The following is a 25808-nucleotide window of genomic DNA, read 5'->3' as shown; positions in this document are numbered from 1 at the left end:
GTCCCAAGTCGTGTGCTGTGGTGAAATCCTGGCTCTCTTAGTTGTTCCCACCGAATAATCCTCCAGCATAACAAAAGAGCTGATGGTCTAAAGATAAACACAGCTGCAAGTAACCTGCAGAACAGAAATCTACCACCCGACAGGGTACATTGGTTTCCTCGTTCATTCCATATTTATACAAACTGTATTTTCAATAAATGTCAGCAGGATTAACCCCTTTATCAGATATACAGGTAACGCCATTACAACTCACGATACTGCACATAAACTCCCATAGAAACATTTCAATAACAAGTAACCAAAGGCAGAGTTCAAATGCAACTCTGAGAGACCCACTATGAGCGGGTAAAAAGGTAGCCTAAATATCAATCACAAGTACTGTAAACACACAGGTAGTTTGTCCAAATGAAGTAATTTTCCACAAAGCCAGCTGCTTATATGTTGTCATTTCTCTCCCCTCCCCATTCCCAACGTTTCTCTGCCTGAGCTTTGTGTTTCTTTTTGAAGACCAACATGTTGGAGCCAGAGCGCCATCTTTGAAAAACAAACTGTGAAAACATTTGTTCCACAAAACCCAACAGAGTGGCGGCAAAAAATAACATGCAGTGCACTAATACATTTAAAATGCCACAGCAGCTGCAAAAACATGCGAACTGTGATTTGGCTTACAAAAAGGACAAGACTGATAAATTGATGTCACCAAATGAAGCTTCTGTAAAAGTTTCACAAGGAAGATGTTTTATCTCACATTTGTTCTTTGTGTTGTCAAAGCTCATCTTGTTAACGAAGTGCATACATCACTGATATGTATCTGTGAATTTAACTTTCCTACAACGCACTACAAACCAATCTGTATGATTCTCTCTTCATTCCGACCAATCGTTGCAAAACCATAACCTCCACCTCCATATCACTGGCATCATCTGCCGACTGCACTACTGATTCAACAGGAAGCTTCAACATCCACCTGCTGTCTCTACACTATCACAAGCATCTATAGACTCCAATAAGCATACGGCTATATTATTGAGCTTATGTTACGCTTTCATGATTTAAAAAGAAGTGGACTGGAGTAATCACCAAAATGTGTTTTTTTTCGTTTTCTAGTTGTCATCTAATTTAAATACATGTTATTTCCTCACAAGTCTAAACAAAGAGATTAGAACTTTAAACAGATTACATATGTGTGGCAGGCTATAATGAGCCGTTTAACTCTGAGACCGGCGGCACTGTAAGTGTTGTAGACAAGCATTATATGTTTATTGGCCACTCAGGCGTTTACTCTTTTGATAGCTGGAGATAAAATGTCACCAATCCTGTTTTTCCTTATCGTGGGTTTGAGGTTTTTGACAGCTGAAGCTCGTTGTGTCACATAAAAATGCTTTTGTTGCCTTTGACGGAAGAGGCTTCAAACCCAAACTTCACCTAATTAAATAAAACTGTCCAACGTCATTTGAGAGTACAGGTCATACCTGTGTGGTATGTCACCTTATCTGAACTTAATCCTCTTATCAGGAGAAGAACTTTAATAAAACATCTTTGGCATTGTGGAAGCCCTGATTTCCTTTGCCAGCACAAAGTGTGTGTTACAAATACAACATCATTCTTCATTAAAGAAGTTACCCAGACCCGAGGTTAACTGGAACAGAAGGCCTGCCACGGACTGAAAGGAAGGATTGAAGTAGAAATGAAAATGTGACAGCTGAGAAGCACTGGCATCTCTTTGGTCAAAGGAGGGCCGTAATCAAATCTTGTCCTCTGAGAAATGTAAACAGAAACCAGCTTTTAAAGTCTCTGTGCAAAGCCAAACTGCAAGCTCAGGGGTGTTTGGATATAACATGGCATTATTGAGACTAGTGAGACTGTAACCATGCAGATGCTCTGAGTGACTTGATGATTTTGATATTAGATTTATAGAAACATGGCTTTTTAAAAATCACAGCTGTTGACATCACACACACTAACGTCTGCAATTGTTCAAGCATTGCTGTAAGACATGGAAATGTTTTGATGTGCCTTCATCACAGTGCTTGCAAGATGAAAACAACTAATTCTGAAAGAAAGGGTGACCACCCTATCTGAAGTGAGGTTTTCATGATCTCAGGGCTGCCCTGAAAAACATATTCTCGTAAATTTTAATAGTTTTTTAGTCTTTGACCATCAGTACAGTCACTGACAGCTTTCACCCCCAAATAATGTAGGGACACTTACTGTAGCCAGTGCAGAATTATATCTAAAATCAATCATATATTTTGGGCGTTTACTGGGACCACATTTGATCAAACTGGATTCTGTGATCTCATGCACATTAATTTGGGGTTTCTGAACATCAAAAACGTTAGTATCATCTAATCTATAGCCTTTTTTTCCTTTAAAATATTCCGCATGCATTCTCAAATGTAAAACTGGATCATGCAATGTGACAGCAGAAAATATGGGGTGGAGCACTGCACCAGCTGGAGCAACTCATGAAAATAATTACATTAATAAAGAGTATTTATTTAAATCATGAATGTTATTGAAGTGAATGTGACTCAAGACTTTGACTTTTAGGCTCCACAGGGTCAATTAAATCATGCACCACCATCCTGGCTAAAATTCAAAGAAAGGCTTCGTCTCAGCAGAAAGACAAAACGGGGGGGGGGGGGGGGGGGATCCTGTTCCAGTGGTCCAGGCCTAAGGCCAAAAAAGAAGACTAGTTTTGAATAAACTTGTGAGCAAGAGAAGGAACGCCCAAAATCCACATCCCTCAAAACTCAAACATGGGAGATCTCAGCCCACACTTTACACAGTTACAGTGAAGTCCAAAATGATGTCCTGAAAAGGTCAGCTGGCATAGTTACAAATACAAGATCAAAATGTAATCTAAAATGCCAAGAGGCTGCCAGGTTCTGATTCAATATTTTATGGTCATGTGGATCACAAGAAGGCAGAACATTGAACATAAAATGAACAATCCCCGACAAGTTTACAAGAAAACACACTACCTGCCTTTAAAAGCAGTGCTTGGTGAATGCTAACTCTCAGGTTCTAACCACTAGTCTCAAATGTTATTGGGCATCTCTATGGGAGATGTATATTTAACTTGACACCTGCAAGTTGTTTTGGCAGATTAGGCTCCCACCACATCAGCGCTCACAGGCAGCGAGGTAAAGGAACAACAAACACTAAAATCCAGCAACTGCCTGACTTCACACGGACGTGACCCTCATATGGCCGTGCAGCAAAATGTTCTCAACCAAACCTTTTCTGACTGAACTGCTGCTGTATTTAATTCTTGTTTTTAATGTCATCAATCTATAAAGTTATCATTAAAGCCATTTGAAGACCAACAAGGATAAATGGCTAATTCCTTGCAGTCTCTGTCAGGATCCAGAAACTCTCCATCCTTTCCTTCCTCACTCACTGCCCTGCATCTCCTACCAGCTCCTAAAGCTACGCTTGGAAATATAGTGCTATCATCAAACACACAGACTTGTGCGGGAGTCCTTACTTTCAAAACAAGCCTGAGGGGGAACTCTTCTGTGTGCCACGTAAGTTTGATGATCAGACAGTAAGACTTCAGTTCACACACTGGCAGAGATTACTCAAAAGGCAGGCTGAGATACGAGCGAGAATGGCCCAGGCCAGAAAATGAACTGTGGTGAGCGGGAGATCACTGCTGAGTCTTGTGTGGAAACTGTGGAGTTAGGAAATGAAAAAATACGGCATTTGGGATTGAGGTTACAGATGAGAGCGTGATAACAATGTGGCCGTGTTACACACTGTGCCTCGGGGCTGTAGGTGAAACTTAACAAGAGCTGGAAATGGTGTGATAAGCACAAGGCTCTGTCTTTACAGTTAGGAAGGGAGAGTACAGCTGAGACCTATTAAAGCCTCTAACACTGAGAATCCGGAGCGCTGCGGAGATGGAGATGCAACTGCAGCACCCCGAAGAGACATAAATGAAAAGGCCCAAGCCTCTCCCGCAGGTCAGAGCGGGTGCACTGTAACAGAGCTGGAGTTGAGTGAAAAAGGAGGTCCGCAGGGTGCACATTCTCCACTTCGACCCCGACATTCCTGGAAACAGACCCTTCTCTCTACTCACCACACCTCATCTTTCCACATGTTTTGCATACCAGCCCACGCTGACACACAAGATCAAAGCCACTTCCAAAATGTGCAGACGCCTTTTGCTACAGAGCATTGAGAACTCAGGTACGTAAAACTCAAAATAAGCAAATTCATATCTTCTTAAAAAAGTATGACCAACATTTATCAACCCTGATGACATTCCACAGATTTCAGCTCATTGTAAACACAATGCAGCTTTCAATTTAAGACACAAAACAGGCCCCCCGCTCCTTTCAGGGGGTCAGCCACGCATCCCTTTTTCTACAGCACACTGACCCACTTATTCAGCATGTCCCAACCCCCGCTGCTATTATTGTGTGAAACAAACTCATCATTCATCATCGACTGAGGTCCGCAAATTACCCCCACTCTTTCGGGGCACAGAAAGAAGAGGGGGACACGACGCAACTCAGGAACGGCCGCTCATTAGATTAGTGATGGCTTGCCACTGCAATTAACTAGAATACAGAACAACTCAGTGCTCCAGTTTCCAGCATTCTTCTTCGCATGGGCTGCTCTGGTCAACCCAAACGTTAGGGCCACTCAGAGGGGGTCGGTTTGAGATGGGGGCACAAAAATAAAAGATGCACAGTTCACTCTGGCTCTCTTTCTCCTCTGTCTGACACCCTCATACAAAGTAGAAGCGTACATGAGATAATAAACAGCTTTCCCTTTTAATGCCAGGCTTTCTCAAAACCTGTAGCCCAGCCTACTGGCCACATGCTGTGACCATTTGAGCTTCAAAAGGCTTTGGGTTTCATGGTGATACATGCTTACTATTCTTTTGGAATGTGCATATCACGCAGTATTCTCATTACACAGAAAACCATAATGTCTAGATTAACAGTAGTTATTGCCCACATGCTTTCAATATGCTTATTTTGTAGATATGACGACAAAATGTCTTTTATGTCCTAACTTGTCCGGTCTTATTATCTGTTTTCACATTGCCCCGACATACACAGCATATATAAATAGCTAAATCATAAAAGTGCCACTGTATCGATGAAATTGAGTTCATGTTTCTGCATAATGATTGATAGTCACAGTTTTCTAATCTCTAAATGCCTCGGTGTATCCTGAGGACAGAACATTAATTCAAGGACATAAATGACTGAGAACTCTTTCATATCTGAAAAGAGAAACAAACAATGACTTCATCTTGTCAAGTGTTTACAAAGCACTGAGGGTAAACCCCTAATGACATACTTTCAACCAAAGGAAATGTTCTCATAGACTGTTGCTGCAGAGTGCTGCCGTGGACCCCCACCAGGCCTGCAGGAAGCCGAGAACAAGCACAACTTCCACTCTTTGAGACAAACAGGACACACGTGAGTCACACAGCGACCTACTGAAAACAATGTGTCTTCAGTCCTTTCAGTGTGCCGTCTCCTGACATGCACTGCTGCTCCTCTTATCTTAACTCACCTCCCTCCATTTTACAAAGGCTCTCTGCTCGACCAAAAATGTACTGCAATCATTCACTCTTAAATGATGGCTGGTTCATCACTAGTTCAAGGTTTATAGATCTTGATGTTCAGGTTTTCAGAAGTTTATTTCTTGTGACCGAGTATAACAGGGCCTTTATTTATGACTTGCAACTAAGCTACAATAGTGAGATGCCAGCAAGACAACTTGTAAATATAAATCTCCAGATAAATGTCTCTAAATGTTAATATTAATCATCCTTCCTGTAAAATGTCCCTCCCTATTGGAACAAGCTGAGATAAGACAACACCTCCACACTCCCATGAACAATGATTACGAGCTACATTTAACTGTTACATAGTGTTTCATTTTTATCAGTTTGCTCTGTTGATGCAGCTCAAGTGTGTGAACTCAAGCTGAACTGAATTTCCACTCGCGTCGTTTGAAAGAACTCGTACAGCTTCACACTGCTGTAGGTGAATATCTTATTCTCTGCTGATCAGAGTGTTTAAACTACTTTGTTTATGCAGTGCGATTACATCACCATTCAAAACTAGGATGCTTTTCAGCTCTTTATCAGAAACAAAAACAAATCACAGAATCATGATTTATGACTAACGCAGAAGCAGCAGCAGCAGCACAAAGCCATGTGCTTATGAAATTATGAAGCTATGCATGTACAAGTATTACTGGAATTTACGGGGTTAACAGAAATGTAAATATTGTTTAGTCAACTGCAGGTACATGAGGCTACTTTAGTGCTACTGAGGCATGTTGTTAGAAACTATTAGTCACCAAAGTATTATGCTGACTGCGGGTCTGTGGAATTATGTTGTTGAATGATAATATTTCAAAGTTTTTGTTGTATAATATAAAAAAATATCTCATCTTGCTCATGTTAAACATTTAATAGAAACAAAAAAACAAGACCTCTTTGCCTCCATTGCCTGCTATTTTTGCAAATTCTTTCCACGGAAATAAAGTGATACTGATTTAAAGTGCCATGCTTATTCTTGAAACAGTACATCCTGCCGCTTTTAGAACCAGTGTCTCAGTATTTTAACACTCTTGGGGTTGGGGCTTGTGCCACAGATAAGCCCCAACCTCTGGTGATGAACATATGGCATAACTTAAAATGCAAAACACACACACACACACACACACACACACAGTTACAGCTCCCCCGATGCGCTGCTTATCTTGACTCTCCTCTGTGACAGGGTGTGTTTCTGGAGTGGGGGTGGGCGAAAGCTAAGGAACACAAGCAGTCAAACTGGAAGAGAGGGGAGGGAGGAGAAACTAACGGGAGGCTGATTACCTGCTTGGCCTCCACCAAAGATGTCTGCAGCCTGCTTATTTCCTTCTCATACTGATCCCTCATCTTGTCCACCTCCTGATCATGAGCGGACACTTCCTCCTTCAATGCTCCTTTCAGAGCAGTGAGCTCCCTCTCTCTCCTCCTCAGCACCTCCTCCTGCTCCTCCTTGGCTAGGAGAACTTCCTGCATCTCCACCTTCAGTTGCATCATGTCCTGCGGGAAAAGGAAGATAGTTTGGAAACATTTTATCACTTCAGAATTTGAAGATTCAGACTGGAGTTCACCGTGACCCTTAAGTTTGCTCTTACCTTTGGTTACATAGACATTTCTCACTGAAACCATTGATATTTTACTGTTCATAGATCAAAAATGTAGAGCTGAAGACAAGACAGAATTTGGGCCTTTTGGAAATATAAATAACAACAAATGAGATAGTTTAGTCTGTAGCGTTTCCAAAGAGAAATCTTTCAGATAAAGCCGTCACCATACTGACTTAGGTATAACAGAAATGTTTTCAGCAAAACTAAAATGCATTTGCTGTTATTTGAGTGTGATAATCGCTATCAGCATTGTAGTATAGGATGGTACAAATCATTAAGCCTCTTCCAGACAGGCTGGTCTCTACACTGGCTGCATTACAGTTTAAACTTTAAAATACAGTGTGAAACAGCACCTTAATGTCAACTCACTCCATCGTGGTTTATGTATATGGTTTTAATATTCAAGAGGCAGAGTACCTTTTATCTTTCACGGTTGTTTCAGTGAGGTAGCCACATGTTCTACAAGCTCAGAGCAGAAAAACTCAACAACTTCTTCTCTAGAACAATGAACACTGCATTACCACCATAATGATGTCTCTCTCTTCATCTGCGGCTGACTTCTTGGCTGAGTCGAGCTCGTCATGCATCTCTGACAGCTGGTCCTGCAGGTCTCTGATCTCTGTCTGGTGTTGCTCCCTCTCCATCTTCACCTGGAACAGCCTGACAAACCATGTGACATGTCACAACACACAGTACAGGCACTCTACATGCTGCGTATGTACATGCACATACACACCCGCACACCTGCACCTTAATTCACACATAGAAATGGCAGCACCTGTGCTGGGTCTTAATGTGAGGCCTATAGAGCACAGGGGTTAAAACGAATACCTGAACGACAGCAAAGCAATAATGTGTAAACTGCCTCTACACGACTACACAGAGGAGGAGGGTGATAAGTGATGTGAGGAACCTCAAACAAATCACCACAGTAATGTAGACTGAAGCATATTCCTGCTGTAAAAAAACACTAAATGATGTTTGGTATTGGGTCATTCATCCTGAGAAAGAAGCTCAGTAAAGCTGAAACTACAGATGATAATCAACTGAGACACAAAACTTCAATTAAAACTTGGATTCGAAAAAAGAAATTAAAAATGAAGGTACGACAGAGAAGGAGGCAGAAAAAAAGAGCGTAGCATTCAATAGCAAGGAAATTCACAAAAAGTACCAAGGACAATTTAAAAATGCTCAAACATTATTATGTTTGAGCATTATGCTCAAACATATTGTGTTAAGATATTCCAACTATACCCATCCAAAACATTGACAACTGCCAACAAAACCAGCAAGCTATGGATAATACCAACACTCCAGACATCAAACTGAGCAGTCCAATGACATTTGTATAATATGTAAAGGAGCAGAAATGGAGCTGGACAGTTAGTGCTGTCAGAATTAATAGTAAATCAGTCACCAAGCATGCATTAATATGGAGGATGAAAGATGAACCCAACAAACCAGAGGAGTCACAAAGGGCTGTATAATAAGACAGAGCAACTGACATGGTAACCACTTTAGTAACTACCAACAGTCTGAGTGGTTTCATCAACAGACATCCTACACTGCTTTCGGAGTGACAGTAGATGGAAATTTAGTGTCACGCTTCAGTGCAAAGCAACAGCTGATGAATAACAAGTCAAGCTAATTATTATCATTATTATTATTATTATATGGCCGAAGGAAGGTGTTAACAGCAACATGGTTCTTCTGATACACCACTTCTTCATTTCACCTGTCAACAAGGAGCTTCCCAAGGAGGGCATAAAGTCCCTGTTCCCACCAGCCTGTGTGCAAATCCTCAACAAATCATTAGAGATCAGTAGCGCAGCAACAAGATCATGGTTCGTCACACCACAAACTGCCAGTTGTGTTGGCTGGAGCATGCAACCAAGATGGAGATGCCAGTGAAGGGAGCTTAACTTACTGAACCACCCTGAAGAGTTAAAAATACTGGCACACAACAGAGATACGCTAGTTGATTAATACCGATCATTAGTGACCTGTCATTCTCCAGAATTGTCACTCTGCACTTACTCTTCCACTGTGGCCTGGAGCTCGAACTCTGTTTTGGCAAGCTTCTCCTTCAGACGCTTGCACTCTTCTGCACTCCGCTCCAGCTCCTGCTGCAGCTTCTTCAAACCTGCTACTGTCCTCTTGTCAGCCTGATTCCTCTGTTGGTGAAACACACAAGTATTACTGTTGACGTTTCAGTTTCAGTACACATATCTAGTCTTTTACATCCACTGCAACAAGCTTTCGGCCTTTGGATTGAATTGATCTGATTTGTTTGATAAAAACATAAAGTCATGGTCATTTTTTATCTGTTTGAGGGAATCTGAGAGGGCATGTTGGAAAAATGAACTGAAAAGTAAATGCATAGCAAACAGTGTTTTGAATTTAGTCCCAAAATGCTCTTTAGGATATTCTCAAAGAACAAGTTTAGCTATAAACCGATCGGCAACATAAACAGGCTGGTGTTGGAGGCAGAGTTGCAGTTAGACTGTTGTTACCGTGGTTTGGTCCTCAAGTTGTCTCTTCAGTTCGGCCATTTCTTTCCCCAGTTCCTCATTCTGCTCCTGCAGAGCTTTGGTCTGTGCACCAACGTCTAGAGACTGACAGAAGAAGACAGAAGTTTTAGTGTTTCTTAATTCTTATTAATCCATTATGAATAAAATTACAAGATGAATATTTGGACTCTGGCATCAGCACTCGGTTACTAAATAACGGGTATATATTCAATAGCTGACAGTGTCTGCTATGCCTCAGAGCCTCAGAGATATAATATGTAGTCTCAAAGTCTTAAAAAGTCGCAAAAATCACAGTTTTCTTCACTGTTTTGAATCAAACAGGATGTTAAAGAAGAATTTACAGTAGAAATAAATGTTAACACAAATAACTTTGTTGCATTTATCAACTTATCAACCAGTTCAGCTTCACTTTGGGAAGCTGAACCCCAAACACGCATCTCTCACCCATTTACTGGTAGATAGCTAAATCACTGCACTTTTACAACCCCAAGTTTATGATTCGAATACAAACATGTGCAAAAACTGCAGGGGAGAAGTGGCATACTTTAGTGGTTAGTGGTGCAGAATTACAATGATATAACAATGTCTGACCTTGTTATCGCCTTGTGCGCTCGCCGTGGCCCGAGACTTCAACGTCTGTATCTTCTCAAAGACAAGGTTGACCTTTCTCTTCGTCGTATCATCATTATCGGTGCTTCTGCAGACACACACACACACACACACACACAGACACAAACAAACAGACACAGACACAAACACACACAGGTTATTAAAGGTATAAAAAAACAACTTTGCTCAGTGTTTGGGGGCTCAAGAATTAATTGCAGACTGTTCTGGGAACAGAGTAAGTCATTCCCAGCTTAGAAAGGGTCAGGAAGGATCAAGCTGCTTTGATGTGTCACCTCACATCACAAACAGCTTCATTACACCCGTCCAATAAACTATGAGGCACATGAGGAGAAGAATGAAACGTATGGGCAGTTTAATGGAATTGCTGCATAGTCTCACTTCATCGCCAGGTAAATTAGTAGGAGCCAGAGCTAAAAATGTTTAAAAATGCAGTAATCAATGCATGGGTTAAGAAATATCACCATTTCTAAGGCATCTAATGCTAACTGTAATATCAAATATATGATATAGTAAACATTTTATGGTCAAATAGTACCCTTGTTCATATCATTAGTTACTGAAACAAAACAAGATTTCTTTTTAAGAAGCCTAAATTCACAACATTTGGTCACAAAACCAGCCACACCCACATATTTTCTGCCTCGAGCCCATTCTCTCTGATGGTAACATATTTCATGTCCTATATCTAAAAGATAGCAAAGTGCCAAACATTTACAGTATTGTTTTGCTCAGTCGAAACCTTCCTAAACCTAAACAACAACATTTTCAGAGCTAAGAAAAGCAGCTTTGCCTTTGTCATTAAACACTAAGCATTTCTGAGTTTATCCCCAGTCGTCTGAAAGACCAAAGAAGGGAGGATTTTCTCAACCCCACAGAAGAACAACAATTCCTCCAGTTAAAGTGAAAACATCGGAATTCACAAAACTGGAGTTACACCACTTTCATCGCTGACACAGACAGCCAAACCCCCCCCCCCCCCCCCCCCTCCCAAACCTCTTTTCTCCTCATACAGATGATTTTCATTAAACCTTTATAACCCCTGTTGGTGAATGTTTGTCTTCTTAGGCCTTGGGAATGTAGCTCAGTTTCAGCCCCACTTCCATCTGTGTTTCCTTTCCTTTGTCCTGTGACTCCTGACCTGTGGCCCGGCACACCCAAGCAGTTTCCTGCTCTCTTTCTACATGATCACAAGTCTATGGCACATGCAAGAACTGTAAAAACTGGCAAACTCTTTTTAACTGTGAAATCACGCGCAACTGAATCAACTGCTGTAGAGTACAGTTTAACTGGCATTTGTGCTTCACTTATACATTCTCCAAAAACAAGACGTGGCAGTGACTACCTACTACAAGTTAAAAGACTGTAAAGAATGCATAAACCATTATATTTGGCTGCTTTAAAACCTGAACCACATTTCACCTTTTAAACCCAACATGCCTTTCCTTGACAGGCAGTGAGTGTCTGATTACAGATGCAAACAGAATGTTTTCACACTGCAGCAAAGAGAAAGCAGAGAGAGAAAGAGGGATTCTGTGAAAAAACAAACTCTAGACAGCTGGATCTCTCACAGCCTGGATGGGAGGGTAAGATGAGCACATTCCTTAACTTTTATCACAAACAGTCCAACTCTGATAAAAACACACAGAACAGTCTCTTCCTTCTTGATCATGTTATGTTGTGAACATGATCAATTTGGGTATTCGAGTAAACAATATGCTCAGTTCATGATTCAACTAAGCCAAGGAATTAAGACTAAAAAATGTTCACAACATTCAGTCTTTTTTTATTAATATGAGCAAATAAAGCTAAAAAGTATATTTATAAGATACAGCAACAAAAATTCAAGATAACTCACCCATCCTTCAGGTAATTGAACAAAATTTGTTTTGCTGTTTCTTCGTGTGTTTGTTGTGAAAGCTCCTGTTGACCTTTCAAAAGATCAGGTGTCGCCTGGCAATGACAGGAAAGGAGATCTTAATGAAGTTTTTATAAGACAGAACAGACGATCATCTGTTGGAGAATATTCTTCTAATTCAAGTAAACTAAGACGCATGTTAAAACAAAGACATTTCACATTGAAAAGGTAAGATCCAATCATAATGCTTCAGCGTAGATTCCTTTTTACCTGAGCATCTGCCTCTGTAGGCTTGGATGGCGATGTTGACGATGTTGCCGACACCTTTCCAGCTGAGAAGGCACTGTCCTCGCTTTTGTGGCTTTTGAATGGTAGTGAAGAGGTGCGAGTTTGTGGCTTGCTGTAACCCTGTATGGCGCCTACACCTGTAGAGATGGTGCTCTGAGGGGAGCCAGGCTCGCTGGCCACACGAGATGAAGCCCTTGAGTCACCCTTACCATCTACAGCCGTGAGCCAAGAGTCCTGACTGCCGCTTGTTTTCTGCAGCCGTAGCTGTGAGGGCCGCAGGACATGCTCCATTGATGTGCCTCGCTGGCGGCTAAATCCGTCCACGCAGCTAGAGCCATCTCTTAGGCCGAAGGCACTATCCACACTGCGTGAGCGCTTCCTGTCGTCTGGATTGATCCTGTTCCTGCGGCCCGCCCGGCCCCTACGCTGGTGGCTGCCATCTTTGGCGTCAAACTTCTCAATGAGTTCATCAACACCAGGAATGGAGCCTGTGTCAATGTCTCTGCCTGAACCTGGAAGGAAGGGGATGTAGCGGCGGTTCTCGTGGCGATTGATGGTGTCAGCGTATAGGGGGTCCATCTGATCCTCCACCAGAGCTTTAGAGGTGGAAGATGAGGAGGAGTGGCGGGAACGGGTTGTGGACTGAAGGACTGGACCGCTGGAGTCAGTCCTACGTAGAGGAAGGACATCAGGCTCTCGGTGGGAGCGCTCGAGGCTGGAGTTGGTGCTGCTCACCAAAGTGGGGGATCGAGATGATGTCTTGCTCTGCTCACTTGTTGGACGTGACACGGTGGAGGGCTGAGGCTCGGCTGGAAGCACTGGTCGCTGCTGCGTTTTAGAGCCTAGCTTGGACTGAGGTGGATTCAGGTTGGCAAGACGAGCTTTGGACTGCGGCTGAGCTGCTTGTGATTGTGGCCTGGTCTGAGACTGAGCCAGCTGGGTAGGAGGCAAAGACTGGGGCTGTGACTTCGGCTTAAAAAGGGCTGTCTCACTCAGGCTCTGGGATGGAAGTTGCCTTTTCTCTTGCTGCGCAGGAGCTTTGCTCCTGTCCAGGCTTGATGCCATGGCATTGGACAGCGCTGGTACAGCAGATTTGGAGGAGGAACTCTGGTGTTGGTTCTCAGTCTCATCCAGAGGAAGAGGCCTTGAAGGCAGGCTGTGGGAAGCATCAAGGTTCAGGGAGTTGTTCTCTGGATCATACGGCTGCAGTATCTCAGGGTGCTTCTGAAAGTTCAGAAGGGAGGAGTGTTTCTTTCCTTGTGAATCTGCGACACCATTTTGAGGACCAGTGTAATGGGTTATCTTCTGAGACCTGTACTCCATAAAGGGGCTGTCGGATCCAGCCTCCTTTCCTCCCCTGAAATCATACTCCTGGAAGTTCTCAATAAAAGAGCCCTCTGTGTCGATGTACCCATTACTGTTCGGGTCCGCAAAGGATTGAGGACCCCTGTCCTGGTTGTTGAGAACTACATATGGGTGTCCATCTATACCCTGGACACGGATGCTGAGACCGTATGTACCAGCTCCATTGCTGTGCGGCCTGGAGGGGCGGGACGGCTGAGTGTGGCCCTGCTGTGGTCCACTGTTAGGAATGCCAGTCACTCTGTATGACTCCATCAGGAATGCAGAAGGAAAATAAATCCCACTCCCTGGATCAGGTAGTCCACCTCTGCAAGCAAAGATTCAGACGGGTTCATTAGTCAGAGATGAGACACTACATAATTCAGTACTATCAACAAATGTTTCCCAGTTCCACACTCAGCCACTAATGAAACATTAAAGCCTCACTGCATTTAATTATGTTGTCCGCTTTAATTAGTTTTTCTTGTTTTGCATGAGTCTTAATGTTCTGTTTGCTCTCCACTGAGGTCCCTGTGTTGTTCATAACATCTCAGTCAGAACACATAGTATCTCTGAAAATATGAGTCAACATCAGGCACATTTTTTGCAAAAATTAGCAGGTACTGTTTAGAAAAGCATGACAGGTGTGTGACTAACAGGTATGGCATAACAAAATGACTGTTTGCCATGCATGACAAAGAATGTAGGTTAAACAAGTTAAGAGAAAGGTATTAACAGAAAGAAAAGTCAGACCTGAGAGAAATGTAAGAGCTCTGCAATCTCTCCACAACTTTGAAGGGTGTTAGAGTTGGAGTGAACGTGCAGTGTGTATGTGTGTGTGTGTGTGTGTGTGTGTGTGTGTGTGTGTGTGTGTGTGTGTGTGTGTGTGTGTGTGTGTGTGTGTGTGTGTGTGTGTGTGTGTGTGTGTGTGTGTGTGTGCATACACAGTGTAATCAATCCTTGTAAATGACATTGTAATTGCAGCCCAGGCTCATGGGATATGCCATGAAAAGAGAGCAACAAAATCTTATTTGGCTCAATTTTGTCACATTTATAATAAATGCGGGGCTGTCTAGGTTTGACTGATTTGCGGCACGACCGTGAGAACACAGCTGGCAATAAATATTAAACTCTGTACAAACATTAAAGTAAGCTACTGAATGTTTTCAGACACATTTATGCCTGGAAAGCCAGTGAAGACAAAGTCATCAGCAGCAAACATGTGTTTCTTTGGACAATGGGCTTTGAACAGGTTCCTGTTTGCCTTGCTGATAGCGTCCCATTCCTCCTGATGTTACAATACAAAGACAGGCGAGATGGGGCTGGAAGAAGGACACTGATAAGACAGGCAACAAAGACACAAGCAGGATATATCACATTAGCATGAAATAGGTAAAGGCAGACAATACTGAGCCCCACTGAGCCAATATAATCAAAACATAGCACCATGTAAAGTTTGGAGATATGACAATATACTGTGAGAAGATGTACAGTGGTTAATTGACACAGGCTTGCCATACTGGTTGTCGGGTTTCATTATGTCATTGTGGGAAAAGTAGCAAGTATACAATCAATGAGCAGGATAGCTTGACATCAATATTTGAGTTTTTGTTTTATTGTTTTTGCTTCAATATGAAATAGATTTGTCATGTATTCAATTGGCTGGATTAGCCAAAAATAGGCTGATTTTTTTTCTGCAACAGTTTCTGAATTGATTTTCCCCAGAATGTACTATATTGGGTATATATCAATAGCACAACATGTATCAAAGGTGCATGTACCCTGATAGAAGATGTCAGGGTTTCCCCAGGAAATTGGTTCGCCAAGATGGTAAGACACATTTTATGAAATATATAGAATTTACAGCATGATATAGCACCTTTGCTGTTTCCCCCCCAAGGGTAACATTGAATTTCAATAAAGTGTATTAATCCATTTGTATTAGCAGAGGCTGTCTTTGTTTCATATTAGGTGGCCTGCCTCCGCTATAAAACATAACAGAATATTATAACAATTATTACTTATTTTGTCTATGTCGGTCACTCCTATAGCACCACATGAGAATAATTCATGTCAGCTTGATGTTGATAAGTCAACTGGGTATGCTGACTGTCTGATCCTGGTGCTTCTATTAGTCAGAATCAGTCAGCATCCTACCATTCAGTCTGTACAGGAGGGAAGAAGGAAGCCAAGGTAACGTGTCCCGTGCATGAGGAAGAGCGCTCTCAGGGAAAGATTAAAGCTATCGATGACGCACAATAGATTCTTCCATCCTAAGTGTCACATGTATGTTCCAACAACTATCTTCCTCACATTGTATTTGTCACTGCAAAAGGAGGAATCCTTCACTGAGGCAGTGCTGCCTTCATGGCCCTGTGTGCTGCCAAGCAGGGAGGTCAGCATGGACCACAGGTTGGATGTCAAGGCCCTTGCTTTGATCTGTGCAAAAGGGGGAGACTCTGCAAAGATTTAACAAAGCAGATTTTGTATCTCCTCGTGTGAACTAATTAGTTTTCTGTGTCACAGAGAGTCCAGACACAGCGTCTCTTGCAGCTGCAGCGGCTCACATGACTACATGAAGAAAACACTTCGGTTCACAGCAGCCGACTTTGAAAGAGCGAATGTAAAAGGTGAAGCGAGGATTTACACTGTGGGAAAATATGATTACGTAACATGAATGGGAGTTCACTAATCTGAAGCGTCAGGTAGATGCAACGTGAGTGTACGGGATCAACTTTTTAACAAATAAAATAAACTTACAATAACATGAATGTGTTAGTGGCAGACAGTGATTTAGAGGGAAGTCGTTAAATAGTTAACGTTAGTTGACAGAAGTGAAGAAACGAGTGAGTTGACGCAGTTTCTGGACTCTTTCATCGCTGCTAAGAGCAACAGGTGGCATGAATCACAAGCCAGAGATTTACTTTAAAACTGCTTTCTTTCCTTTTTTAAGTCAAGTTTGTAGCGCGTCAGTGGTCCTCACTGCGGTTAAATGTTCAATTCTTCAGCTTTTTTGTTGAGTTGAACGGCTATTAGCGCTCTCACAGCATGTAACGTTACAATGAATATTGTTAGCGGACGTAACGTAGTTACTCACCAGCGTCGTTCTCTCTCGTTCAGTGATCGCAGGTCATACGCGTTTGTTTAAAATGATTTTCGAAAAGATGAACGGTTGTGCAAAGTGCCCACGCCACTGCTTGCTAACTTATTAAGTTCTGTGTTGTTTTCTGGGAGAGAGAACAGGACAGTTTCTGCAGGACGTCCGACCCTCCGGGCCGCTCCGCCTCCTGAAACAAGCCCCCCCCCCCCCCCCCCCACACACACACACACACACACACACACACGCACACACTCCACACTCACAAACAGTCGGCTGGTCCAAGAACAGATTTCGAAACCGCAAGATGTAGGCGAGGCCTGACACTTACTTCGTAAATTATCTTCCTTATTAGCTCATTATAAAACATTTTAAAATGAATAAACAACATCATAAACTTTAAGCTGACAGAGAGAGCAATGAAATGGTTTGCTATATTTGCTTGTACTTGGAAGAAGCTGGCCCAACACAATAATAAAAAAACGTATCACATATAACCAAAGGAGCCTAAATGACGGAGCTCATGCTTTTTAAGGTACAAGCATACAGTATATGGGTACAAGTCGCTTTTTGGCTATGTGGGAAAAAAGGACATGGTGGACCCAGTAGTCATAGCTTTGGGGGAAATACTACACGAAGCCAAACTCACCCTGCGGAAATATTTCAGAAATATTGGGAGATTCAAATAACAAGTTACACACTTACATGGATAGTCATTTATTGTACAAACACATTTATGAATTATTTAATGCCCTGGAGAATTATACACGTATGTGCTCCGCTCAAACTCGATGTTAGTTTAATTATTAATTACACTCTGCATAAATGCAATTTGCAGCTGCATGTCTTTAAAAACCGAGAGCGTCATCTAGTGGATAGAAAGCTGTCCTGAATGTGGTTAGTTAGTGAGAACCTGTGGCGGCGGTGGTGCTGGTGCATGCATGTTACCCACAGAGGGACAGGGAAGTAAATGCATCACCATAGATATAAGTGTGCATATTGTGTGATGCACAAGGATGGTGGGAGTCCAGGAATACATCGTGAAAGCAAACAAGAGGCAGATATTATGCTGAGTGGGATGAAGAAATGTTGAAAAATGCCCTGCATATACTGAAGAATGGGTATTATTTTGGAAATAAAGCGCTGTGTGTGTGTACTTTAAGAGTAAGTGCAAGACTAAGCAAACAACACTGAGCAGTGATAAATGATGGCTTAAAATATGGTAGTAGCAGGAGGAGGGTTTACAGTCAGCTGCACTGAGAGATGTATACTGTATATAAATATGTTATAGAACAAGAACAATATGTGATATTAGTTTTCACAGCATCTTAAAAGGACCATACCTCTATACTTTGTATAACCTGTTTTATTAAATAAACCATTAAAACAACTTGATTGATAATAATAACCGAATTTGCTTCTGTCAGTATTGTTTTTACTCTCACAAGAAATAAATTACAGTTCAAGCTAAACACTGAGTGACCAGACAGTAATTAACACCTGTATGACATGTCATAAAATCCCACAGTCCCGTAATACATACTTTATGGTAACATGTTTTATTATTGTTGACAATGTGTCAGAAAGATGTTCATTTAACTCCACAGGGATTTGGGAGGCTGTATTTTGTGATGTTGTATCTGAATGCATGATATTGTACGGTGTTTCTAATATTTTTTCTCTTCCATGTATAAATATGAGGTGGCCAAAATATTAGAAACACCTGTCAGGGTGTTGAATTTGAATACTTTTGTAAACTTGTTCCTGCACATTCTTGCATGGCTGCTTGTGTTCAGACAACAATACACTCAGAAAATTTTGGCAACAAAATGGTTTTATTTTTTCTGGCCATTCATGTTAATTTATATTGGATGAAATGACCCAATATAAGTACCTTTAATTTCACAGACAATATTACAATCAGTTTTCCTACTTTCACAATCTCAGCCTGTATACAAATTCCAGTGAAAAGCACTCAGATTACTTGCTTTAAAAACAGCAGCGATACCACATACAGATAAATAAAAATAGCATGTTTATTCAAAATACTACTTTACACACTGTTGGATAGTTGAATCTGCAGTGATGCATTGTACAGTATTTTATACAGTAAATTAATCAAATGTTTCGAATGAGAAATCCTCATGTATTTACCCACAAATTGTACTGAAGTACAGTACTCTAGTAAAACTTAATTACTTTCAAGCTCAAAACAGCACAAAAAAATAATTTGTAATGCTCATTCTGACATTAAGATTTTGAAGCAATGATAAACTGAATGTTTTACAGTAATACACCTCGTCACTGCAGCATGAACTTTGTAGCTTTGTTTATATTTGTGTACGCAGAGAGGCCGCACAGCACCGCAGCCTTTAATCTGAGCTCTTTGCCACTGTGCTGGGTTACAGCAGCACACAATGAGAGCTCTGTACTCCACTGAGGTGCCACAACTGGGACCTCTGGGCATGCTCAGTACACAGCTCAGTCTTATCCTGATTATAAGAAGGACTGCAGGCTTTCCAGCGACATGCACCAGAGATGTCGCAGAGGCACACATTTAGCTCATTAGATTTCATCTTTTACGTTGTTGATTTATGACAGGAAAATGTTGGAAAAGTTTATCTAAACTGGTTCTGCACCAGTGTGTCAGGCAAAAGCCACCACTGAAGACAATGTGGTGGAGCAATAACTGAATGTCCGTCTCTCAGTCTGTTAAGTTGTTTAAGATTGCAGATGAAACCCATTAGAGCAGGGGTGTCAAACTCATTGTTGCTCTGGGGCCGCATCGGCATCATGGTTGCCCCCAAAGGGCCGGTTGTCGGCGGGGGGGGGGGGGGGGGGGGGGTGCTGCTGCTCCTTCGTCGTCGTCGTCGGCGGGGGGGGCTGCTGCTGCCACATACGCTGGTGGAGGTGTGTGCGCGCGGATCGGGGAGGAGCTCCGCCGTGCGCGATTTCCATTTTTTTTTTTTTTGCTGGTAGATTCGCGGGCCACATAAAATGACGTGGCGGGCCGGATCCGGCCCGCGGGCCGTATGTTTGACACCCCTGCATTAGAGGGTCTACATTTTTTTTGAATGAGGCAGCTAAATAAGGCTTCATCCCTGGTGGACTGGTGTGCAGCCAAGAACTTTCCGAAACAATGAAAGTGGTCGTGGACCTCCATATGTTCAGGATCAATGGTCAGGAAATTCAATAGAGGGAGTACTACAAAATTACAATTTCCTCTTTTTCTTCTTTTCAGCATAGACCTTTTCTTTTTAGGACATCTAGAGATTTTTCCATATTATGGTATAATGCAATTTCATTATGCTGGTACTAAGAGCATCCTCACCGTTAACTGTATATGTGTACAACACCTCAGAACAAAGTGGTGCAAACTGCATCAAAAATCATAGGCAAGGAGCTACTGTCCCCTGGACAAAAAGGACAAAAGAGTCTTAAAGACTCACCCCACTAACCATCGTTTTAACTTCCTCCTTTCTTTTAAAACACTGAAAAATTGAACTGGGTTCAGCAACAGCACTTACACAGAGGCTGTTTAACTCCACAACGACCAATATTATTCTTGTCCAAAAGACACTGTAATTGTATCATGAGATTATGAGACAATGAGCCCCTGGGTATTGTCACGTAGAAGGCCCCTCCACCAAGACATCAAGGCTGATAGGGATGCGTCTTTTTGTGTCTCGTTCAGTGACATTTTGCAAGTGAACCAGAACTCTCAGATGCTGATGTTCATTCGGAAAACTGCACCTGATCTCGTATTTAGTTCACACTGGAGATGGCGGTGTGACTCCTGGCCAAAGATTCTTGCAACAACAAATCCACACTGACACTCCTCTGCACAGATATTATACAAAATGCAACAGCACAGTTAACAAAACATTAAAGGAAACCGTCAAAGAAAGCCTGAGATGCAGGTTCTAAAAACAGAGCTTTACTAATAATTTGCTTTGCTAATTTGACTGTATTTGAATGAAATGTTACTGTAGCCTCTGTTTGCTATGCAGCTGTAAAATAATGGGAAAAAAACAAAAACAAAAGGGTAGCACTTTCAGAAGTGCCCATAAAAAAATAACGTGTACAAAGAAATTTGGGACAAATTATCGGGAAAATAGGAATGTCCTTTGAAGATAAGCTCATTTTTAACCCGTGTGATTTTTCAATCAAGAAATCGAAACAACAAAGTGGAGAGAAGACAAAAACCATGTTTAGTGCAACATGCGTCCTGAGATTAGCAGAGAGGCGGATGATCTTACTGTTGAGCAGGAGGAGCAGCAGGCTCTTTGGTCGAGCTTCAAGGATGTGAGCCAAGGACTCTCTGTCAGCTGGCCCAGCAGCCATGACAGGAAGTCAGCCTACAGACATGGTGGTCCCACTTCTACAGAAAACATGCCCACCCTCCACCACCAGCCCAACACACTCACACGTTCTGTTTCTTCCTGCAGAGAATATTGAAAAATGACATCACTGGGCTCACCACAAGCAGAACAGCAGTCAGCAGAGTGTTCACCTCTGTCAGAAAAATAAGCTGGAATCAGACCTCTCAGGATGTAATGAGTGCTCTCATGCTCACATCAGCATGCAAGGATAATGCTGTGCAGATGTAACGGGGGTCTGAGATTTACAGCACAACGCTCCTCCAGGTTTAGAGCATCATTTACACAACACTTTTGGGATTCATTAACTTCAGGCAAAGCACAAGTAGAAGATTGAGAACTGCAGTCGACTGAAAGCTTCTTCCACCAAAAACATACATAAGGCATTACAGTTTGTTCTTTTCACAATGCATCAATGCCATATCTGCACTCTAGTTTCAGTTCATCAATTTGTTATTTATGTTTGCCTCTGTATTAACACGATGTATGTCAAAACAGATGTAAACAATTAGCAATCTTGAAATTAACACTGTAAAAGAAACTTTACCAAACAAACGTATGTGTTCTAAACATTCATTTAGTTTTCCCTTTTGAAAAAATATTGGTGCATTTTTGCTGGAGTAGCTTTCATACAGGACCTGTCCATAGCTGCTCTTCAATCTGCATGAATCTAAATGTTTTAAAAGTAGGACCACAGCACATGTACAGTAAGCTGCTATCACACTTTATTAAAAATAGAAACATATATTCATAGTACTTGTCATACAGATGGTCCACTGATATTATTTAAAATTATTATAAAATGAGTTACATACTAAAAACACTAATTTGACCTAGATCCACTGTAGAAATGTCTTAAAAAACAAAAAACAATGAGGAAGTCTAAATTAACACCTTACGTTTCTGAGCTCATCCCACTTTAACCTTCTTGTGTCTTTTAATAAAATAAAACTATGGAGGGGAAAAATGCAAAGATGGAGCAGAAACAGAAAGAAATGTGTTTTGTCAGTGAGAGAAATAAATGGACATACAACTTTAAAAAAAGATGGCACATTTATTGCAACATAAATGTTATTTACATTGTTTTTCTGTTGAAAGAGACAGAAAATTCTAATTCTCGTTGCCGCAGGTTTTTTTGATGTGCATCGACAATACCTTTTCATTTGAAACAAGAACAAATCTTTTATCAATCAACAACGAGAGACTGAAAAATAAGATGAAGGTCGCCGTTTTAGGAATCCAGAGCTCGTACGAAGCCTTTTGAAGGACTAGACTACGAGCAACAATTCAGCTATGTTCTTGAGATGCCATTCGTAGATTTATTGTAATAATGGACAGGCTATTGTAAATAACCCTACGTTTTACTATCTAATATAGTAAAATAAAGTAAGAAACTTTTTACTCAAAACTTTTGCTTTCAAAAATCTAGAAAGAGTAATATTTAGAATTCAAGAAATATTCTTACGGTATTATTGTATAAAAGACTAACTACAGTGAAAAATAAGCCAATTTTTTTTCTTTTCATTTTCATTTTTCTTATATATTATACAAGGGAAAGCATCTTGGAATACAGCAAAGTCTAACTCGGCAAACAGAGGACCAAAGAAACATCGCAAGAACAGGAAATTAAGAATAAGAGCAGGAAGTACTATTCCCTCAATCAAAGTCTGCCAACATGAATACAAGCTCATGAATACTGAAATGAAGAACAAGGTCACGTTCAGTCAGAAAATACATGAAAATGGTTTGTTTTTTTCTTCTTCACAAAAATGTTTTAAAATCATAAATCTTTAGTGAAAACTCTTAATGTGGCATCCTTTATTCTAATTTAAGTCCCTTTTTTGTACAGAATATTAATGATGAATGTGGCAACCTTGTTTAAGGTGTAGATAATGATAGAAGACAATATACAAAGAAATAAATGGAATATAAAGCAAGTCTTAAGACCAAAGACAAACATAAAGCATGCACCCAAATAGGAAAACAAATTAAAGATATGAACGATGTCTTGAAACATAAAAGACAATCCTATTAAGTGTTTTTGTTCATTATTGTGCTACGGTTCTATGATATTCAACAAAATGCATATAAATATCTAGTCCGGCTCATTGTATGTTTGATGAAAACATAAATGAAAAAGTTCTCTCCACTGAAACTGGACATTATAATGCTGGAAGCCTTAAGACATAACTTGTAACAAGACAGAAATACGCATCAATACAATTTTACTGAATAACTGCATTTGAACTGTAAGGTCTTGAAATATTAACAGAAAGAAAAAGAAGTGACATGTTCATCAGGCCAGGAGAAAGTGTGGTCGTCGTCGTTTATTTCATTTTAAACTAATCAAGCAATCTCTGATTAGCTGGTGGCGGGAAAATGACAAAAACAAGCCAATTGTGTGCTGACGTCAGGAGCGTGTAAATGAGGCTGAACAAAGACAAGAATCTGCTAAAATATGTCACTGCTTACGTTTAACACTATATGGCAAAGGGACGGGCAAAGAAGTCCCCTTTCTTTTAGTTAAGACACTAACAATATGCAGGGAATGCTAAGGTTTGCAAATAGTTTGCTCACTTCATTTCACTGTTCACTACCAAGGAAAGAGAACACAACTACATCTGAGCTTTCAGTAAACCTCGAGTTTGCCATCCGCCTGTCACCTTTTAGACAATATTGTTTATGCTTACGTAGTCGGGCCAATTATTCTGCTGGTTAGCAGCACAGAAACAGATCTAAGCTACACAGACACAATCATAGGTAGTTTTGGTAACACATGTGGCCAGTGGCAGAATTAATAAAATATAAATATAAATAATATCCTCCTTTTTTTAAATGGGGCGCGTCTATCAACTAATGATAATTTTCATTTGGGTATAAATAGTCCTCTCAACTGGCCAATAAATTAATCTTCTCAGTGCCTAAATATTTTCCCCTCATCTCGGACTCGCCAAATATTTACCAGGGTGGAGTGCTCAGTATTAATGGTGACCCTGGCAAACTATAGATCAACTGAAAAGCACCATACTTCTCTTCGAATTTGCTCAACTTTCCCTTTAGACGTACACTTTATAGCTCAATAACATAATAAATAGAAAAAAAGAAACAGACAAACAAAAACAGTTGCTGTTACAATGCATTTGTCAATTCAGTTTAGGCACAAGGCAATTTCCACTAACGGTTGGAGGAGATCGCAAAGTCTCGGATTGTTCTTCTTGCAGACAGTGATATGTGCTGAGGATTTTTATCTTTCAGGTGGGGAGAAATTTGCAGATGGAAACTGGTCACAGGGAGCTGGACGCTTGGCTCTTCTTCAATCTTTTTGGATTCGATTGTGTCAGTCTCGTAGATTTGCTTCAAGTGGTCTGTCTCCTTCGATTGGTGTCACAAACTGTGAGTCCTGTCTGTCACTGGGAAGCAAGGTCACCGACTCAAAACGGGACAGAAATGATGTGGATCACTTTGATCTGGAGAGACGAAGGGGGAAATACGCTGATCAGAGGTGAGGTGCACATCAATAATCAGACAAGGCACAAAACAACTTCGATATACCTTCGGTTCAAAATGATGACGAATGGTTGATTCTAAAGTGCAGTTGGTGCTGTTTCACATATTTATAGAAGAGGTGAGTAGATCTGAAACAATTAGTCAATTAATCCATTTTATCGATGACCATGAATTTACCTGCAACTAATTGATTAATCACAAGTTGTTTATCATGCAGCAGAGCCAAATATTACAACGTTCTAGCTTCTCCAAAACATGCTGCTTTTATTGGTTTATTTTGATTGTAAAGAAGATATCTTCGGGTTTTGGACTGTTGGTTGAAAAAAACAAGCAATTTGAAGCCGACACTGTAGAATTTAGGAAATTGTGATGGACAATTGTTTTCACCATTTTATGACGGAATCAAAACATTTTTATAAAATCCAAATTTTTTTTCTAAAGACAAAATAATAATAAAAATTACAAGAAATTCCAACCGTAAACAGAAAGTATAAGGTAAAAATGATTGACTTTGCTGACGATTGGTTGCAGCTCTTGGGTTGAGAGTATACCTGTCTGCTGCTCAGAGGTGGCCCATGGGGTTAGATGCGTCAGTCAGGCCTGGATGGACCCCTGTGTTGGCTTGTTGGGCGTCACCGGAGCCCCCGGACATTTTCTCCTGCTCCCTTCTCTTAAGGCAAGCTGCTTTGGGGTTCAAATTCCGCTCTGTGGGTTCAAAGAGACAGAAATCAAACTTTTCTGCCACTTTTCTTAAAATAGTGAGAGCTTTGATCTGTTTCTTCTTTTTTTTTTTTATACCACATCATAAGTTTAAACAGTTACATGAACATCCAGCATTTCAGTGAATGAATGAAGCATTGAGAGGCTTTATTGTGACACCATTTTTGACATACCAGTATTAATATCTACAAATATAATGCTACAGCAAACCAGAATGTCATCAGCCAGCGTATTTTCACTCTTGAACAGCTTCCCAGCAGTTTCTCTAGTGTTGTGATATC

General features: G+C 41.0%; 2 protein-coding genes across 4 annotated transcripts in view; both read right to left on the bottom strand.

The window, feature by feature from the left end:
- cgnl1 (cingulin-like 1) overlaps positions 1–17061 on the bottom strand; it is a 29279-nt gene extending 12218 nt beyond the window's left edge. Inside the window, exons 1-8 of one of the 2 annotated variants that reach the window (XM_079158784.1) lie at positions 16922–17061; positions 12466–14152; positions 12196–12290; positions 10302–10407; positions 9693–9794; positions 9217–9353; positions 7701–7839; positions 6860–7072 (exon numbers count right to left, since the gene is read on the bottom strand). In XM_079158784.1, the coding sequence (XP_079014910.1) occupies positions 6860–7072; positions 7701–7839; positions 9217–9353; positions 9693–9794; positions 10302–10407; positions 12196–12290; positions 12466–14100 (2427 nt within the window). In that variant the 5' untranslated portion in view covers positions 14101–14152; positions 16922–17061. The remainder of the gene's footprint in view (positions 1–6859; positions 7073–7700; positions 7840–9216; positions 9354–9692; positions 9795–10301; positions 10408–12195; positions 12291–12465; positions 14153–16921) is intronic. The other variant, XM_079158785.1, reaches the window with a different exon arrangement.
- A 5279-nt stretch (positions 17062–22340) lies between these two features.
- Positions 22341–25808, bottom strand: part of tcf12 (transcription factor 12) — a 70963-nt gene continuing 67495 nt past the window's right edge. For both annotated transcript variants that reach the window (XM_079178491.1, XM_079178492.1), the window contains exons 19-20: positions 25359–25512; positions 22341–24767 (exon numbers count right to left, since the gene is read on the bottom strand). In XM_079178491.1, coding sequence (XP_079034617.1) covers positions 25370–25512 — 143 coding nt within the window. In that variant the 3' untranslated portion in view covers positions 22341–24767; positions 25359–25369. The remainder of the gene's footprint in view (positions 24768–25358; positions 25513–25808) is intronic.

The sequence above is a fragment of the Pholis gunnellus genome (assembly GCF_910591455.1).
Source record: "Pholis gunnellus genome assembly, chromosome: 1".
Lineage (NCBI taxonomy): Eukaryota > Metazoa > Chordata > Actinopteri > Perciformes > Pholidae > Pholis > Pholis gunnellus.
Note: the sequence above shows the minus strand (reverse complement) of the source record. Positions and strands in the feature narration are given on the sequence as shown.